The sequence below is a fragment of the Hyperoodon ampullatus genome, assembly GCF_949752795.1.
Source record: "Hyperoodon ampullatus genome assembly, chromosome: 15".
In the NCBI taxonomy this organism is placed as follows: domain Eukaryota; kingdom Metazoa; phylum Chordata; class Mammalia; order Artiodactyla; family Ziphiidae; genus Hyperoodon; species Hyperoodon ampullatus.
Genome location: NC_136928.1, coordinates 88,004,872 through 88,023,894, shown reverse-complemented (window position 1 = coordinate 88,023,894; position 19,023 = coordinate 88,004,872). Strand labels below are relative to the sequence as shown.

The 19,023-nt window shown below is 48.0% G+C and overlaps 1 protein-coding gene across 1 annotated transcript in view; it reads left to right on the top strand.

Moving 5' to 3' along the window:
- Positions 1–19,023, top strand: part of SNTG2 (syntrophin gamma 2) — a gene marked incomplete at both ends in the record, with an annotated part of 186,257 nt that overhangs the window by 70,804 nt on the left and 96,430 nt on the right. The window contains 2 exons of the mRNA XM_079721530.1: positions 12,070–12,126; positions 12,215–12,272. Coding sequence (XP_079577656.1) covers positions 12,070–12,126; positions 12,215–12,272 — 115 coding nt within the window. The remainder of the gene's footprint in view (positions 1–12,069; positions 12,127–12,214; positions 12,273–19,023) is intronic.

The following is a 19,023-nucleotide window of genomic DNA, read 5'->3' as shown; positions in this document are numbered from 1 at the left end:
ACTCCTTCCTTTGAATAGACCTTCCCATTAGCTATAAAAATGATGAGCAAGAAACCATGTAGAGGATAGGAGGTTCCCTGAAGCTCTTCCATCCCCAGGTCACGGCTGGCTCTTCTGGAGGCTCTGGAGACCCTCATTTGTGTGGGTTTCTGGGTCCTCATGACCTTTATGTTGGAGATGACATAAACAGGTGCATCCGCAGTCCTGCAGTCAGCGTGTCCTCAACAGGTTCCCTGACATCAGGTGACCTTGCCTCTGTGTCCACACACACACGGCACTTTATGACCCTCAGCGCTCATGTCTCCACCTGGATGGCATCCTCCTCCTTCTGTCCTGGAGCCCAAGGCCACCCTCCACCCCCCGTCGCCCACCTGCTGCGCCCATTCTGGCCGCCGGCCTTGATCAAGGGCACCCCTCTGGGTCCAGGACAGTGGAGCTACACAAGGAGGGCGAGAGACAGGACGCCATCTTTCCCAGGGCTCCTCCCTGGAACCTCAGGCCCGAATCCTGCATCCCGACCTCCAGAGCCCCCGGTGCACCCTGCAGAACCCCACCCCGGCACCAGCTCTTACTAAGACTCCCGCTGGCCCCAAGTCTGATCTCTCTAGAAGAGATAGAGCAATTTTGTGCTCACCTTCTCTGACCCCATCACTGACCTTCCCTTTGCTAATTTCCCTCCACATGTTCTAAATACCACACGGGATGGGGGATAGTGGGGAGAGGGAGAGGCGGGGGCGTTTTGTAAACACTTAAGTGTCACCCTTCTTAAGAGTGAATTTGTACTCTACAGAGAATCGCAGACAAGTTACAGTAAAAGCAGGTAATGTTTCTGTGCTGTACTGTCCAGGAAAAATAAATTACACTTTTTAGGATTCAGTGTTGGATTCTCTGCCCAAGGTTATATTCTTGATGAAAATTATCAGCTCCTTCATAAGAAAAATGGGTGAGTGTTCAGACCTATAAATTTATGTTTACAATTTCAAGTGATTTATTGGTGCCTAAAGCTTGATATTAGAACTCCCTGCTCTAAGTTAGAGGGTGGGTCACGTGGATTTGTTCCCGGTCTCTTCCGGCTCCATCTTTACTGGTCTCTGCTGCTTCCTTAGGAAGCCCTCCTTTGTAGGAGAGGAGTGAATATCTCCTTGAATAAACATGCCTATCTGGGCTGGATAATTGGGGGGGGGGGGATTCCGAGGACATTTTTGTACCTAGAAGAACATACTCAGCTACTGAGATCAGAATGTCTACTCTACCCCAGATACAGAATCACATTGGGTTCAATCCCATTACTTTGAGGAACAGTTGAAACCCTGTGTTCTTCAGATGATTATAAAAATAAAGCTAACCTGGACATGGGGGTTTATCATGTGTTTGGAGAATGAGAAAGATGACTCTTAACAAAGGCCACGGTTGTTGGTACAGAACCAGGACACCTCTAAGGGGGTCGGACCATAGTGATTCTCTTATATTCATATTGTTGAATGTTTCCACGTTAACCTCCACCAGAGAACCTGGTGGAAAGTGGTTATTTTCCATTTAAAATATTCTGAGGAGCAGGAAAGGAAGATGTAATGATGATGATTCCTCAGCTGATCAGCAGAAGAAACGAGTGTGAATTTTACTTCTCGCCAAACCTTGAGTCCGTGGGATCCCAGGAGATGAAAAATGTATCATCAGATTCAGTTCAACACACATTTACAGATGGTAAAGTCAAGCAGTACCTGGCTTGTCACTGGGACCCCAAGGCCCAGTTAGTGCCTTAGAACAGGTACTTCACTGTCGTGCGGACGGCTCACACTGGTGCTTTGATTTTCAAGATCAATTTTCTTAATAGGAAATAATACTGATGATCGATTCTTACATTTCGAGCTCTATTCTCAGTGGGAGGTATATGCTTGCTTCAAAATCAACACACTTTGTGATCCAACACTTACTCACAATGTGAGCCTGGAAGGAATTTGGTTCCCTCAAAACCTAAGACCGTTTACACTGAACTTTACACCTTGGGTTGCACTTATGTTCTTTTTTTTTTTTTTAAATTATCTATTTATTTTGGGCTGTGTTGGGTCTTCGTTTCTCTGCGAGGGCTTTCTCTAGTTGTGGCGAGCGGGGGCCACTCTTCATCGCGGTGCGCAGGCCTCTCACTATCGCGGCCTCTCTTGTTGCGGAGCACAGGCTCCAGACGTGCAGGCTCAGCGGCCATGGCTCACGGGCCTAGTTGCTCCGCGGCATGTGGGATCTTCCCAGACCAGGGCTCGAACCCGTGTCCCCTGCATTGGCAGGCAGATTCTCAACCACTGCGCTACCAGGGAAGCCCCTGCACTTATATTATTGATTGTTTGAGAAGTCAGGATTAAGGAGTAGACTTGTATTTTGTTTTCTTGAAACTGCTGAAAAAATAAGCATTATATCAGTTAAGGATGGATGTTATTCTTATCAGGAAAGAGGGAGAGGAAACTCAATTTATTCTTTAATGAAAACCAATAGATTCTCAAATCTGCTGATTCATTATCAGAGTTTAGAATCGGTGACTTCATATTTCATTTATATTCCTATCTGTTCAGATCACCATGGCACTTTGAATGCTTAGAATCTCCGGGTTTTCTAATTATCTCCTAAAGAGAGTGTGTGCTTTGCAGTTTGAAAGAGCTGGCTTGTTCTCACATTTCCGAGTTTCTGTTTAGGTTGCTTTATTTTTGACATATTTTATTTTTCTAAACTGTAAGTTTACATTTGTGGTTTGAGTGTAGTGAGGGAGTTACATATAAAGAAAAAAAATTAGAAGATCTCTGTGTTGTATTTGGCCCTTTAAGTCATGGCACATTTATGGTTGGAAGGTATTCTGGAGAATTCCATTCCCTCATTTTACTGTTTGGGAAATGAAGATTCAGGAAGAGGAAGTTGTTGGTCTGAGTTCACAAAGTTAATTACAGAATTAGGCAGCATCTTAGCTACTCCTCTGCTAACTTATAGTCCAGGGATGCTGCCTGGTAATTTCTCAGCACAGAGCAGTGCGGACCGTCCAGGGAACCACAAGCAGCACTGAACCCTGAAAATGCTGGGCGACCGTTCACACAGTGTGAGCTGGACTGGGTTTGCCACCCCACGCGAGCTGGGTACGGCCGTCGGAATGGACATCAGGAGGCAGCCTGGGGCCGAGCCAGAGGAGGGGACACACCGGACTCTCCTAAGCCCCGCCTGGAGGAAGAAAGCCCCGGGTTACAGGTTTAGAGTGTGAACTTGAAGGGGCAGTGAGAGTTCTTGCCTGGCTGGGATTGGCTTCAGAAGGAAGAGGCCCAAACCAGACGAATGTCCCCTGAGGACCCCTCCCCGACCTCCACCCACTTGGGTCTGGTGCTGGCCTTTACACGTCCCATGCGGCATGAAGAACCTCAAGCTGAAAACGAAGTTCAAGGTGGTGTCAGGTGTGAGGGTCCCCAGGTCCACGCGGAAGGAAGATGCAGGTCCCTTCTGGAGGGACACACTTTCAGGTCTGAGACGACTCCCAGCTGCGGGTTCACAGGGACCTGCGGGGATGAAGCCACAGGGAGGAAAACCACCGTGAGCCAGAGACGTAGAGATGGGCCTGTGGCGACTCGGGGTTCTGAGAGGCTCAGGTGCGCTGCATGCAAGGTGCACGTTCATTACATCTGAAGACTAAACGGGAGGTTCTAACAGTCGGACAAAGGAAGGAGGGTTGTAAAAAGTGAGCCAGCCAATGCGAGACCAGCCACAAACGGTCAGTGAAATCGGAATTTCAACGTCCCAGTTAAATAAGAAACAAATAAACGAAGCGTCCAAGCTGTGAAGTAGATCTGAAGAAATCTCCGGAATGAAACATCAAGAGCTGGAACACATAGGCGAGTGGTGTGGAGGCCCCGCGGGCAGCGAGGGAGCTGGTGGGTGGACACGTGGAGACGCAGGGAGAAGATCGGGGGAGGGGAGCCAGGACCAGACGCCCCGCGAGTCCCTAGTTGGTGAAGGACCTGGATCTGGGGTCTGGGACCCCAACAGATTCCAAGAGGCGGAGGCCTGCTCTCCTTTTCTGTCCCCTGCTCCTCTGGTTTGTGATCAGGGGCCTTGCACAGAGCTGGACGTGTCTGCTCTGGTCTCTTTCTGGAAGCGTGTGTGTCGTGTCGGTGTTCGGTCTTCTTCACGGGTCTGTCTGGCTAATACCACGAACCTGCGAACTGATTGTAGAATTCAGAATCGGGCCCGGAAGCTTTTTGGTCTGTGTTCCAGGCACTGCGTACGCTGGCCCTGACCTGACCTCACGGCCTTCCACTTGCTTGTTCCCTGTGAACACACGGTGGGTCGTGGCCCCTGTGCTGCTGACGTGTGGGCGTTTGCAGACGTCTGTGTGCTGGCCCTGCCTCTCTGGGGCTGTGTGCACCCTCCCATCCAGGAGCTGGCTTGCTCCCTCCTTGGTTTCCCACTTGCATCTTTGCACCTGTGTGGCAAGTGGTGTTTGTGCAGAAGTAGATGCATTTCCAGTCACGTTCGTGAGGATCGCTGAGCGCAGGTGATGCACCGATGGGTGGCCATGTGGTCCTGAGCCCACAAGAGGCCCCGGTACATCCCAATGGTCCATGGAGCCTGTTAAAAGCATTTTTAAAAATTAGGTTTATGGCTTATGTAACAAGTCCTGTGAAGAGTATCAGCAAATTGCTATTTTAGTGTATTTGGTGTAGTGATTAAAGAACTAAACTTGGATTAAATTTTCTGAGACAGATGAATTTGTTATCGTGACAGTGCCCAAGTGATGGCAGTTTCTGATAAATTCTGTACATAGTACACAATACACACAATTCTATACTTGCTTTTTTGTTGTACAATAAATGCCTTACTACTACTTTTATCCACTTAAATTGATACCCTTTCTGTAGTCCCCTTTTGCTTCCTATTCTTTGGGTCCATAAATCAGGAGTAGGTACCACCTCTATCTATTTTAGTATTTAATTAAAAATTCTTTTGAATTCTTTAATTTGAATTAAATTAATTGAATTTAATTTCTTTCATTGAATTTAATCTTTATTACAGTATTGTATTTTCTTACACTAGTAATTATTGATTTCCCATCTGGCGTTTTGTCATTCAGCCAAAGTACCAGTGACCTAGTAACAAAACACTCTTCTGAACTCATTGGATACACTTCCTCAGCTTTATATATTTCCCTGTTCTTGATATCTGTTTACTGACAAACATTCATTAGTTTCTTAATTTTTTCCATTTTTCCAGGACCTCAGCTGAAAATCCATTTCCTTTTAGTTTCTGAAAATTGGTTTCTACTTGTACATTCACACTGTAAACTGGCTCTGGGTCTCTAAGTGCTGCCTCCTGGGTCTTAGTGAGTTACTGGTCCAGAAGTTTCCTGCATTATCCTGCTGGGGAGGAACGAGCCCCAGTTAGGCCTGTGAGATGCAGGTCACTGGACCCCTAGGCCATTGCTCCAGCCAGTTCATCGATGCAGGGCAGATACTCCTACTTGCAAAGTGAAACACCACATAAGAAGGATTGGCGATCGTTCCTATAAACTAGGATAACAAAGACAAAACCACCTTCTGAGCTTTCATTTTTCAATGATTAACCCACTAGTTGAAGAATTATATATGATCTTTGGAGTGGGCCTGTATGAAAAAATTAATATGAATTATTCACTCATTATTAGTACTGTTTTGTCCCAGAGGAAATCTCTCTCTATATATATTCTTGTGATTGACTGGCTTACTTTTAGTTGGAAGAAATCCTGCTTATGGAAATCACTAACTAGCCCTCTACACGTGTTGGTGTTAACGATTCGTTCCTGTTTGAAATCTGTGTGTAGTGGAAAGGCCGCTGCCTTTTTTCTCGGGAGGGTCGTTTCCAGAAGAATCCTTTCCATAGCTGAGGGCTGGGTGGTGAGAGAGGGTGCCCTTGTGTGGAGACAGATCCAAGACACAGAAGGAGCCCTGGAGAGTGCAGGTCAGTCCTGAGAAGTGACCTGTGAGCCGTCTCAAGTGAGGAGGTGGGACCCGCGGAGTTTAACCAGTGCTGCCAAAATCGTACCCTCAGGAGGAGGGTGGGCAATCTCTTCCAAGAGGCTCCCAGACAAGCACCGAAGTGCAGTTGTCAGCAAGAAGCCAGGAATTCCCTCTTGCCGCCAGGACAGTGGCTGACTCCTGACTCTTGTGGAATTCTCTCGGGCCCTGGCCCTCAGTGCTGTGCGTTTGCTCATTAAAATGCTTGCGGATTTGACCCGTACTCCACTTCACCGCAGTAGGATAGTTCTGGCTTTAAAAATATGAAAACCTTGTATTAGAGAATAGATGGGGCGAATTCGTTATAAAGGTTTATACCACGACTTAGTTGAAGGGTAGAATAATAATTTATACATGTTTGTCTGTGTTTGTGTGCACACAAGCCACTGTGTAAGGAAACTGAATGCAAAAATATGTCATTCAATGAAACTTTGAATAACTAAAATCATAATAGCAGTGTATTTTGCATAACCTACTAAACATTTTTATTATTCTTTCCTTTAATTATGAAATTTTTCAACATAGAAAAAGTTGAAAAGTAATAAGCAGAACCCCATGTAATTATCATCCATATTTACCATATACCAACATATTTGCTTTAAATCTCTCCACTTTTTTTAAAGAAATGAAATGTGCAGATACCTCTGAAGCCCCGCTATACTGATACTCGTATATACTGTTCCATTTAAATTTTCATTCTTACTTTACGTGGATTTTCCACAGCCAAATGGTGCTTTTCAAATTTATATGAGCGGAATAACATTGTTCCTTCATTTGCAAATATTGTGCTTTTTAAACTTACCCGTGATACTATGGAGACGTGATACCTGTGGATGGTTACTTCATCCCTGTAATGACTGCAGACTCCCCTGTGCATAACCCAGAGGTGATTGATGCCTTTCCTGCACATTCTTGTTTGGATTCAAGCCCCCCAAGAAGAGTTTGTGTTTTAAATTCAGCCAATATTTTGATCTCAGGTAACCTTACTTCCCAAAAATTCATACATTCTCTCAGAATCCCTTTTTGACCCCAGTGCGGTGAACTCTCTTTGTTGAGGTTTTGAGGGATGAACAGGAAGACGATGGTGCAACGTCTGCTCAGCTGCCCCTCAGCTTCGTGTGAATAGTAACCAGCCGAGCTCAGAGGAGCTGGCCAATCGGATGCCAGGGCTCAGAATAGCCAGTCAAGGCAACAAGTGGACAGTGAAGGCTGAGCCTTTATCACTTGCTCTGATTGCGCAGGCAGAGCTGACGGGGAGGAGGGGCCAGCCCCCCATAGCCTCTGATGTCGGCTGGCTCTGGGAGGGTCAGGTGGATGAGCCCGGGGTGGAGGGTCCCTGCCCACTGGAGCCCTGAGCAAAAAGCTCCTGTGTTTCATGGGTCCCGGGGGTGTTTGGGGTGGGAGGGTCCTGGGTGCTGGGCCAGCCCAGGTGGAGCATCTCCAGGGCTCCCTCTGCCACAGCAAGGCCTGGCCGAGGCTTCAGATGAAGGGCCCCCGCGGACGTGCGGGGCAGGGCGTGCAGAGTTGCGGTCGTGTAGGAGCCCAGCCTCAGGGCGCCGTCGGTGCGCGGGTCTGGGGGATGGAGGGCCGCTCCCCGGTCATTGCCGTGGTCAGGCCTGAAAGATCACACGTAGCGTTCTGGCAACTCCTCCCGAGGCTGGACTACTGTAGGGGTTTTCGGTATTTTTAAATTCTAGGAATTGCGGTACATTTTTGGAAACTCCGAGTCTGGTATATTGATTTTTAAGTCCTCCTAAGGCGGATTTGAGTCTGTTACCGAACTGAACAAATATGCACGAGAGTTTTCAAATAACTATTATTGTTTTGAAATACTTACCACAACCCATGGAGGAATAATTTACTTAATTCAAGTGGCAAATCCAGACTCTTCATAGATTGAGGGAATTTCGCTTGAGTGGATGGTTTAAAAAGAGTGGAGAGAGGCCACGGCCCTGTCCTGAAAGACGTCTTCCAGGTGTTTGCTCCCTGGAGAATCCCAGCCCTGTGGACGGAGGCCCCTGGGGTCTGACACCCCTCCTCCGAAACCCTCCTCAACATCAATGTCCAGTAACACTTTATTTCCTGGAAAAAATAATAATTTTTAAAGTATTTATGTTTGTGTGAGAAATAAAATACTTCAGAAAATTCTTTCCCTAAGCTGCTAATTTTAAAAGTTGCTCTTTCAGGCCCTTCAATTATGTCATGGAAACTCAGGCTCATGCCTCTGTCACTGTTTTCCCACCTGCTCTCTCCTTTCCTCCTTGAGCAGCAGATGTGGCTCAGGTGGTCCCGAGGGGGTGCAGGTGGGAGCCCCTGGGGAGGGGCGCAGAGGCCGCCCCTGGAGTCCTCCACTGATGGGAGGTTCTTGAGTGAAGAAAGCCTGGGCCGGGGAGAGGGTATCGGGCCTGCTGGCACAGCCCCGCAAAGGCAACTTTTATTTTAACAACTGCCTGAAACCCATCTTTCTGGAGACGGCAACATTCAAATCTGAACATCTGTTAACAGCTGTAACAAATTTGAATTTAGTTTTAAGTCCACACTTTAAACGCCTGAGTAAAAACGTGTGGCCAGATCGTACATATGCTGCAGCAGTACCTGAAGATCAGTATTTTAGAACAAGACAGAGTAGGAAATCCAGCTTTCAGTGTCCCCAAGTCACTTTCTCTTATAATAGGTAAGAATTGTCTCAAATTGTTTACAGTCAGAAGATAACGTGGGTGTAGCGGAGTCTTGCTACAGTGATGGCAGCTCCAGGATGCAGATGTGAATGACCATCAAACATAGCTGGGGATTAAATGATAAAGTGCAGAAGAACCTTACTTATGTTTGTGAAGAAAGAAGAGCGGGACTGAACTGAAGAGAATTGGTTGGATAGTTACCTTAGGTTCCACAGTTCATCCTCCAGAAGTCTCATCAGTGAGTCTGGTTGTGCGCTGGACCCTTGGACTGGCGGAAGAGCCCGGATTACAGGGAAGACGCATCTGAAGGGAGAGGAGGCCCCTCCCACACTGTTTCCTCTTAGAACTGAGCCTCTCGTTGGGTCATATCTGGCTCCTGATCTTTTGGGCAGTTGACCCTGCAGAGTGTGTACTGAGTAAACTAACTGAAGAATGACTGCTTGGTTTAATTAGAAGATGCCTTTGATAACATGAGTTCTGTCTGGATCGCTGACAGAACCACGATGGAGCATTCTATGCAGGACCTCAAGTCAAGAGGATCAGCTCTGCTTTGGCTGTGAGGTCGTGAACGTCAGGACACAGAAGGAAGAGTGCCTTTGTCTGGGCTGTGGTGTAAAAGTTTCAATTAAAAGCTGCAGAACTTTTGCTTCCTATTTAGTTTTCACCATCCACTAATTTTTACAAATTGTGTTTTGAAAAATAAGGTGCTTGTATGTGATAATGTCCAACTCTTTTAGAGCCTTAGTATCGATAGTTATGGAATCTTCATTGAGGAGAGCGTGGATTAGCTGAGCCTCTCCTCCCGACTTTAAAATGTTAGAATCTGTGATGCTTGAATGAGGGGGTTTTAAAAGATAAGGAAGAACAACTTTTCATAGAAGAGACTCAACATCCCGGTGTTTTTATGAAACTCGATGGTTTGCAACATTCCTTCCCACAATTCTCTTGCTTGGCCTCTGTCTTGTCAATTCAGGCCACCCTGACAACATACCGCAGACGAGGGGGTAGACGGGGGGTGGGGGTGGTGGTGGAGCTTGAACAGCAGACGCTTCTTTTTCTCACCGTCTGGAGGCCAGAAGCCCAAGGTCAAGGTGCCAGCCAGGCTCCGGCCAGGTTTCTGGACGCCCTCTTCCAGACGTCTGTCCTCTTGCCATGTCCTTTGTGTGTGTAGAGAGGGCTCGGGGGGCTCTTGCTTTTCCTGTACCGGCCCCAGTCCTGTAGGACCAGCCCCTCCGTGCCTCATTTAACCTTAGGTTAAGCCTCTGAAAGACCCGATCTCCAAATACAGTCAGCAGAGGGGTAGGGCTTCAGTATAGGGATCTGGGGCACACAGTCCGGTTCACAGCAACTTCCTGTGTAGGAAACTCAGAAGCGTGCAGAAACTCAGCTTTGCCGAGCTTTAGATGCCGGCACCACATGTGCTTGGAAAGAACATCTCAGCAGGTTGCACAGAGCAAGTATTTGAATAAGCAGTGCTCTGGCTTGGCCGGAATAAGTAGCGGTAGGCTCTTTGAGCTCTCTTAAACACACACTAAAGAGCTTTATGGCATAATTTCCTTTCCTGACCAGTTAGGCACATTAGAACAGATTTTTGGTGTGCATTAACACACTTTGCCACAGTTGACCATTTCTTGACATTTCCTTTAGATTGTCTTCCCAAGATCGATACATGAATAAAATGATGGATTTGAAAGGTCATTTTTTTGGTGAGGTCAGTTGAGGCAGAAACGAACTTACTCCTTCTCAAAAGATATTTTCACCAATATTTACTCTCAGTGAGGTTCAAATGCTTATATTAATGGCTAAAATGAAAAACATTATCGAATGTTTTGAGAAATACCGTAGGGATTCCTGGTTAATCTATTAGGTAATCCAACTTTCTCATCTTCTGATGCTCACGAAGTTTCCCTTGGAAGCATCGGTGTGACTGTGTCACACGTGGGAACTTCCCTGTCCCCACTTTGGGCACAGCTGGACCCAGAGGTCCCCCCTCCGCCCACCGTGTCGGCTGTGCTTTGCCTCTGTGTAGATGACAGGAGTATTCCTGGAACGTGGTCTCGATGTCACATGGTGTCCCTGTCACACGAGTGTCACCTGCTGGTCTCCAGTGTCTCACTGGGAGTCCAGCCCAGGACCAGGGAAAAGGCAAAACGATTCTTCCAATGCAAAAGTCCCGAATTATAACTCTTTTTCCATGTATGATTATATAAGCATTTCACCAGTTCAAAAAGTTACATGTGCGGAAGAGCTCAGAATTATAAAATGTGTTCCACGTATACACTTTAAAATAGTTTTATTTGCTCTAATTTTTGGTTTCTTTACTTTAAGCTTATAAATGTATCCACTCCTGAGAATAAAATTACAAGTGGATTTTAAATACTAAAATAATAAATAAAAATAATATGATAAATATAAATAAAGCAATACAAATAAAAACTTGTAATAAGATTACAAGTGGCTCTACAGTTTCCGCGTCTCTTCTCACTGGCGGTGAGCAGGCCCCAGGCTCGGGCAGGACCCCCGGCTCTTCCCGGACCCCTGACTCGCCCTCTGCTGTTGCTTTGCAAACACACAGGCTTTAGAGTCATTGGGTCTAAAAGCGCTTATGCTTTCCCTTAATAATCACAGCAATGCTTGTCCCTGTTTTCTTCCGATAGTACCTTTTGGAGGTAAACACACTTCCTACACCCCTTCATCTAACCCCAGGCCGCCCTATTCACGCCCTCAGCCTCACAACTAACAAATAGTCAGTTGAGACCAAAATAAAATACATTACATGATTGAGCATATAAGAGATGGAGACCCTGACCAGCCCATCAGCCCACAGGGGCAGCATGGATCTTGGCTTCTCATCAGCAGCGACACCTTTAAGCAAGGTCGGGACGTGAGATAATCGATCGTTCATGAGTTAACATTGATTTCTTAACAAGTGGACTAAAAACGACTGAACTATACAGAGAAGTGTGGTGCAAAGGGAGCCCACTTTGGGATTAGTGGAAAGACAGGTTTGAGAAACAGAGCTGAGCGTGTGCTCTTCAGCCTCACCGTCTGTTACCTGGGGAACCAGGGCCGGTATTTCCCTCGGGGGCCTCACTTCCTCAGACAACATGGGGGTAAGACGACCCCAGCTTTACAGGAATTTTGTGTAAAGAATGCACCTAATAGGGTCTGTTTTTATCAGTATCTTTGTTTCCGTGTAATACTGCAGGTTGGAGACTTAAAGTGGTGCCATCACTGTAGTAATTAAGCAACATCCCTTTGGAAGTATAAACAGTCACTAAAGTTTTAATTAAGAAGTTATGTATACATTTTGCATTCACTTTCTGATTGTGCATTTTAACCTAAACTGGGTTTGTTTTCTGAATTTTTTAAAGCACAGAACTGTTACGCTTCGCAGACAGCCCGTGGGCGGCTTGGGCCTGAGCATAAAGGTATGAGTGCACTGGATCTTCCTCGACACGCTTGTCCATGAACGTCCCCGCGCTGATCTTAACCGCGCTCCTGCTTCCTGTCTTGCAGGGCGGCATGGAGCATGGGGTCCCGGTCGTCATATCGAAGATATTCAAAGACCACGCAGGTAAAAGCCTCTGAGTGACCGTGAGCATGACAGCACTTTGGAAGACAGTGCACGACCTTAAATGAGAAGATAGCGGCTGCGTGTGTTGCTCGGTTATCTGCCTGCCAGCTTGCTTTGTAGCTGTCCGCTCTCCCATCCCTGGTGCCATGCCGCCCTTTTTCATTTCCCCTGATCCCGTGAGCCCTTAAGAGAGATACGGACTCGCAGCGTGGTGTCAAGTCATTCCCAGGAGACACGGACACGGCAGTGGTTTGAGCTCTGGTTTCTCAGGAAAGACAAAGCACTGGGGGGATGCAGTGTGCACATGCGGTGGTGATGAGGTTTCTGGTGTAAAATGACATCACAGCCGTGAGCGAGAGGCCTCCGCGGTGCTGATGGTAGCTCGTTAATCGCTGACACAGTGAACCAATGGCTTTGGGAGCAGATCAGTGTGTGTAGAAGTGAGAGTGGGGACGGGATTCCTTCTTGTAATGGGCAAGTGGAAAGTTGTACAAACCAAGTGCAACAGTTGTACAATCAAGCACTGCAGTTGTGGAATCGAAAAGCTTGCAGGAGCTCAGAGGTCCCTGCGTTTAGAGTGAGGGTCTACGGGGAGAATGAATCAATTCGTCACTGAACTCTGAGTGTTTAATCATTTCTGCGAGTCCATAACCACCTGGCTGGCTGATTAACACTTGAAGGAAGGGTTGCTCGAATCCACTTCTGCTCCTATAATCCTTGTGAGCATCCTGAGTTCTTTTTTATAAGTAAAGTTTTAAATCTGTGGATATGAATATAAGTTTCAGAAAAGAAAGGGAATAAGATTAAAATCAGAAAAGAATTTCATGCTCAGTTCAGGAAGAGCATCTACCTTCTCTGTAGAGGTGTGAACAGGCCAAGGAGGCCGCACACGGTGACAGGTGACAGGTTGCACCTTCTCCATGGGCTGGGGGCACACTGGGCTCCCGGCCCCCTCAGCAGAGTCCAGTCGTGCGGATACGACTCTCTCTTCTGAAACGGAGATTCTGCTCTGCAACGTCTGGGTCGCATCACGAGCAGCTCAGACCCAGCGAGTCCCCAGACCAGGTCCCCATCTCCCCCTGCGTCTCCTGGCCCCTTGTCTCCATCACCATGTCCTGCCTGGGGCCAGGCTGGCCAGCAGGCCCTCCCCCTCCCTCTGGGGTCCTCTCCATCTGCTGCGGCCAGAGTTAAGGTGTTTCCCACTGATGTCTTCCTTTCTTCACTGTGGGCTTCTTCTACACCCGAAACTCTTGCATTAAATGCTCAGTGAACTGTGAGCTTTCAGGGACCCGGGCTTGGTGTAACTTAGTTCGTATGTTCAGGATCTGGCTCAGGACGTGTGTCTTACAGGCAGGGAGCCCCTTGGCTGAGCTGCCGCGCACGTCGGTGTCAGGAGGGACCGTGGTGTGTGGGAGCCTGGGCTCCGGGAAGCTGGCCACACACAGGAGGGAGGCGGGGCGCACGGCACTGGTAACCTGACAACCATCACCCCAGCCAGCAACCCAGGTGTCAGGGTTTCTCCTGGGAGGCGAAGCGCTCAGGGGAGGGGACGGGAACTGGGGTCCCTACTGCTCCTGCGGGGGCAGCACCCTGCTTCACTCCCCCCCACCCCGAGGAGGGCAGATGCCCAGTCGTCCCAGGAGAACAGTCCAGAGGTGGAGAGTTTGCCTCCAGCGCTCACCGTGGGGACCAGCGAGGTCGGCGGCCTGCCGTCCACCTGGCGTTGCGTCTAGGAATCAGGCGGCCGTGGACCGTTAGAGCAGAACAGAGTGTAACCCCTTTATTCAGTCATTCATCCACAGACGGACCTGGCCGCCCTCGGCAGCCACCGTGCGGAGATTAAACTCTGGTCTGGGCATTCAGGGCGAACGCTGCCCGTTTTCTCCCACCCGTGTCCCGTGGGAGAAAACAGGCGGTAAATGAACAGATCATAGTACGCGTTCAGACAATGCCAGCTGCTATGAGGAAAATTAATCAGTGTTGGGCTGCGGAGTGATGGATAGAACATCGCGGGTTTTTTTTGTTTTTTGTTTTTCTCTCTCTTTATTTTTTATTTATTTTTTATTTTTTGCTTTATAACAAATTTAATCAGTTATACATATACATATGTTCCCATATCCCCTCCCTTTTGCGTCTCCCTCCCACCCTCCCTATCCCACCCCTCCAGGCGGTCACAAAGCACCGAGCTGACCTCCCTGTGCTATGCGGCTGCTTCCCACTAGCTATCTACCTTACGTTTGGTAGTGTATATATGTCCATACCGCTCTTTCACTTTGTCACAGCTTACCCTTCCCCCTCCCCATATCCTCAAGTCCATTCTCTAGTAGGTCTGTGTCTTTATTCCTGTCTTACCCCTATGTTCTTCATGACATTTTTTTTTCTTAAATTCCATATATATGTGTCAGCATACAGTATTTGTCTTTCTCTTTCTGACTTACTTCACTCTGTATGACAGACTCTAGGTCCATCCACCTCATTACAAATAGCTCAATTTCATTTCTTTTTATGGCTGAGTAATATTCCATTGTATATATGTGCCACATCTTCTTTACCCATTCATCCGATGATGGACACTTAGGTTGTTTCCATCTCCGGGCTATTGTAAATAGGGCTGCTATGAACATTTTGGTACATGTCTCTTTTTGAATTAAGGTTTTCTCAGGGTATATGCCCAGTAGTGGGATTGCTGGGTCATATGGTAGTTCTATTTGTAGTTTTTTAAGGAACCTCCATACCGTTCTCCATAGTGGCTGTACCAATGGGAGTCTCTCTGTGGGCGACATTCAAGCAAATATTTGAATCACCCAGAGTAAGGGGTGAGCAGGCCCCGACACGGCATCCTGGCCCCGGAAGGGAGGAAGGGTGACAGCTCGGTGCAGGGAGGGGCGTGCTCGCTCAGAAACAGGAAAGCCAGCGGGGCAGGGGCGGCTGAGGGGGAGGCGAGGGAGGGGCGTGAGATTCGGGGTGGGGGGAGCTGCAGCAGGTCCTCGGGCCTCGCGGTCCTGGGGCAGGACTTGGATTTTCTTAAGGAGGTAGAGGGGTCGTTTGAGGACGTCCCAAAGCAGGGTCATAAGATAGGTCTTACGTTAAAAAAACACTCGGGCTGCTGCTAGGAGAATACATTCCAGAGTCCTGGGTGAGTTAGGGCACCAGCAGAGAACTAGCCTTGGAGTCTTGAAGGAAAAGCCCAGTGAGGTCCTTTGCCCAGTTGTGGCTTCACGCTCCTCATTGCAGGGTCATGTTTGGGTCAGGTCGTGGGGTCCTCCTCGCTGAGGGCAGGGAGGCTCCCCATCTTGGCCGGGGAGCCGGATGTCATTCCTGGGTCCTCAGGCATCACAGAGGCTCTCAGATGGCCTTGTGACCGTCCACCCGGAGACTCTGCTGGAGAAGCAGGTGATGGTCTCGTCTTATCCCTGTGAGAGCTCGGCCCCTGGCCGGGCTCTGACCAAAGGCTCCGCCCATCCAGGCCCTGCTGGTGGTCCGGGGTCCTGCTGTTTCTGGAGGATTCCAAGGGGTGCAGAACTTGTTGCTGGCAGTCCTGGGTTCTGTGTGAGGTCCGGCTCAGCTGCTGGACCTGTCAGTTCTCAGGGGTGCACCCTGCACACCTGCAGTCCCGCTCCTGCAAGGTGCTGAGCGCACCTGCCCAGGCCCAGCTGCTCCAGGGACAGACGTCCTTGTCCACCAGGGTGTCCTGCCCATGTACCCAGCAGGGCCAGTCACCAGGAATGCTATTAAAACCCTAGAACCACCAGGGGCCATAGGATTTAATGCCAGTCTAGAAAGGTCACTGCCTAGGTTTTGTGTGATTGTGGTGCCCATCCTAAGAATGCAGACTTATGGCCTCTGTCCACATTCTTTGAACTTAATTCTTCTGTGTGGCTCTTCCGTCCCCTTGCCCAGAAGTCTCCCCTGACCCTCTGCTGCTTACATGTTAAGTGCTCAGGCTGGACGTCTGAGCCCTTCTCTGCGTTACTGGTGATTCTGCAAACCCAGACATGAGCCCTGCCCCTGTGTGAGGCCTGGCACCCCGGTGCCCCTCCTATCCCCCGCCTTCGTGCCCACAGGGAGCTCTGCTTCCCGCACACCCGACCTCACCTGCGAGGCTGCATGCGTGCTCTGTGATAAATACACGAGGGGCACACACACACATGCACACGTACACGTGCACACACATAGGTGTGAGGTATCTTGAGTTAGACACACATCTTCTTAATACCATTTTATGTTTCTGGAAAGCAAAAGCAGTGTTGGGCCGTTCTCCAATCCTCCTTTTAATCGTTGGTCACAGCGGCTTGCTGTTAGTAATTACCACTTTGTACTTTATAAAAATAAGCAAGAATGAGGAGATTTTCTACAATTGAATGAAATTTAAATATATTATTTCTAATACTGCAAAAAGGTAGAAACCCAAAACAAACTGTATACAACAAATAAACGATGAAGAGAAACATGGATGACAAAGAGGCTTAGAGTTAGAAATTGTCATCTTAACAGCAATTTCTTACATTGAAATAATGCTTGTGTGACATGGAAAGGACTTTCATTTTCTTTTTTTTTAACTTTTATTTTATATTGGAGTATAGTTGATTAACTATGTTGTGTTAGTTTCAGGTGTACAACAAAGTGATTCAGTTGTACATATACATGCATCTGTTCTTTTTCAAATTCTTTGTGTTTTCATTGGGTCTTCATGACTGGACAAGGCAGGTGTGGCTGGCTGTTCACACTCGTAGGTCAGGGAACAGAGAAACGGTGGTTCGCCCAGTCTCACTCTGCCAGGAAAGGGAGGCTTAGTTATAAACCAGATTTTTCTGTCTCTGAACTCAGTTCTTCCTCCATACCATGTCATCACATTACGTCCTAGTAAAATCCGTTCACAGCCGAGGTTTAATTCAGTTTCCATCATAATGTTTCAGTAAGGATTTGGATGGGCAGGCTGCACCCTGTGACAGGTTTGGTGCTTGTATTCAGGAGACAGATGGGACAATTAGAATATATCCAGAAAATTGAACTAAAAAGTAGGGAGGGGGGAAGTTTGTCCCATTAGGAGGGTAAAAAGAATTAGGATGCTTTAGCCTTTTTTATGTGGAGCAGTCATCGTTACCTGCAGCTGGATGGTGGGATCATAGAGGACATTTCTGTGACAGCTGAGTGTGGATGGAAATGGGGCGGCTGTGTCCCTTGTGAAGACGCTGCACGTTTGCACAGAATGACCGTTACTATCGTCCAAACACAGGTATCACCCCAGGGTGAGGGGACCAAGCCCATGCCTAGGAGCTGCACGCTCACCCCGACCGGCACAGGGCCGGCGGGGGGAACCTGAGTGCAGGGGACCCTCCGCCTTTTGAAGCCACGAGATCCGTTGAAACGGGACTCCTCACACTTACTGAGCCAATTTCAGCGGGAGGTCGGAGCTTCCTGGGGTGTGAGGTCCCCTGAGACGCCCACTTTTTATTTTTCTCTAGAATATTCACCTGTATTTGGTGTCTTACAGCTCTGAAATGCCGCCGTTATACAAGATTTGTGATTAACTTCTTTTCACATCTTTGACATTTCATTAATTTGATTTTGCTGAATTCAGTGGAAACCTTTACCTTCCCCTTGATCCTTGCATCCCTCTGGTTCCCTCTCCTCCGTCTACACGTCAGCCCCTCATCTGTGTTAATTCTGAGGCCACTTAGCACCCCTCCCCACTGCATAGTCCAAATGTGTGGTCCAGGCTTAGGGAAGCAGAGGTTGCAGAGCCCGGGCGACCTTTTCAGAGAATGCGACTGCCTTGCTGCCTGTCCCACTGGTGTCGGGGGTTCAGACAGCGGGCCTTTGCCTCTGTCCGTGTTAACTGTGCAGCCCCTGACCCCAGCAGCAGGGCCTGCTGTTGCCCCATCTCATTTTTGTGCTGCAAAGGACATGGCTTTGGAAACGTAAGATCTGACGCAAATATTCGGGCCAGTGTGTCTCACCAATAGTTGCTAACTTCTTTCTAGACTCTGTTAATATTTAACAGAGCCCTGTTTTAGACGGTGTAGCCTGAATCTGACTGAATTTGTGTAGAAGTAGAAAGTCCTTTCACCTCAGGAAGAGATTGTGGAGCCAGATTTGGAATTTTTAGGTCAGGCTTTCCTGACCCTGCTTCCTAGAACAAACCAGAATCTGCTCCTTTTGCCACAGGAGCTGGCTATAGGGTGAAAGGAGGCCCTTCCCACACCCTGGATCCAGATGGAAATGCAGCTCCTTGAGTGAATAATATTTCAGCATTCTTTCTCCTTCGTTGTTAGTGAATCAATGAAAAATGTGCTTTGAAAGCTATCAAAATAAGTAGAACTTGGAACAGACAATAAAAATTGACTTTGTAGCTGAATGAGGAATGTTGGAACCTGGACAAGACATACTAGATACATCAGAATCTTGGAAGGATGCACATTAAATGTTGAAGGTTTAATTTAAATTCCACGTGGGAAGAGCCTTCATCTTCGGTAGCTGATTGCTAAGAGCGAAATGCAGCAGAGAATTTGGCTGCCAGGCTGCCAGCGTGTTCTTACTGTTGAAGGATCACTTGATGTTAAGATCAGAGGGAGGCAGGTTGGCAGCAAAGAATCCAGTTGCTATGGCTACAGAAGGTGTCTGAGAGGCTCTCCATACAAGTCCTTCTGTCCTGGACCCACTTTGTCTTTGCTCCTTGAATCCTCCTAACACCATCCACTGTGTCAGCTTCCACAGTTGAGGGCCATCCTGGAAGATGGAAGTACTTTTT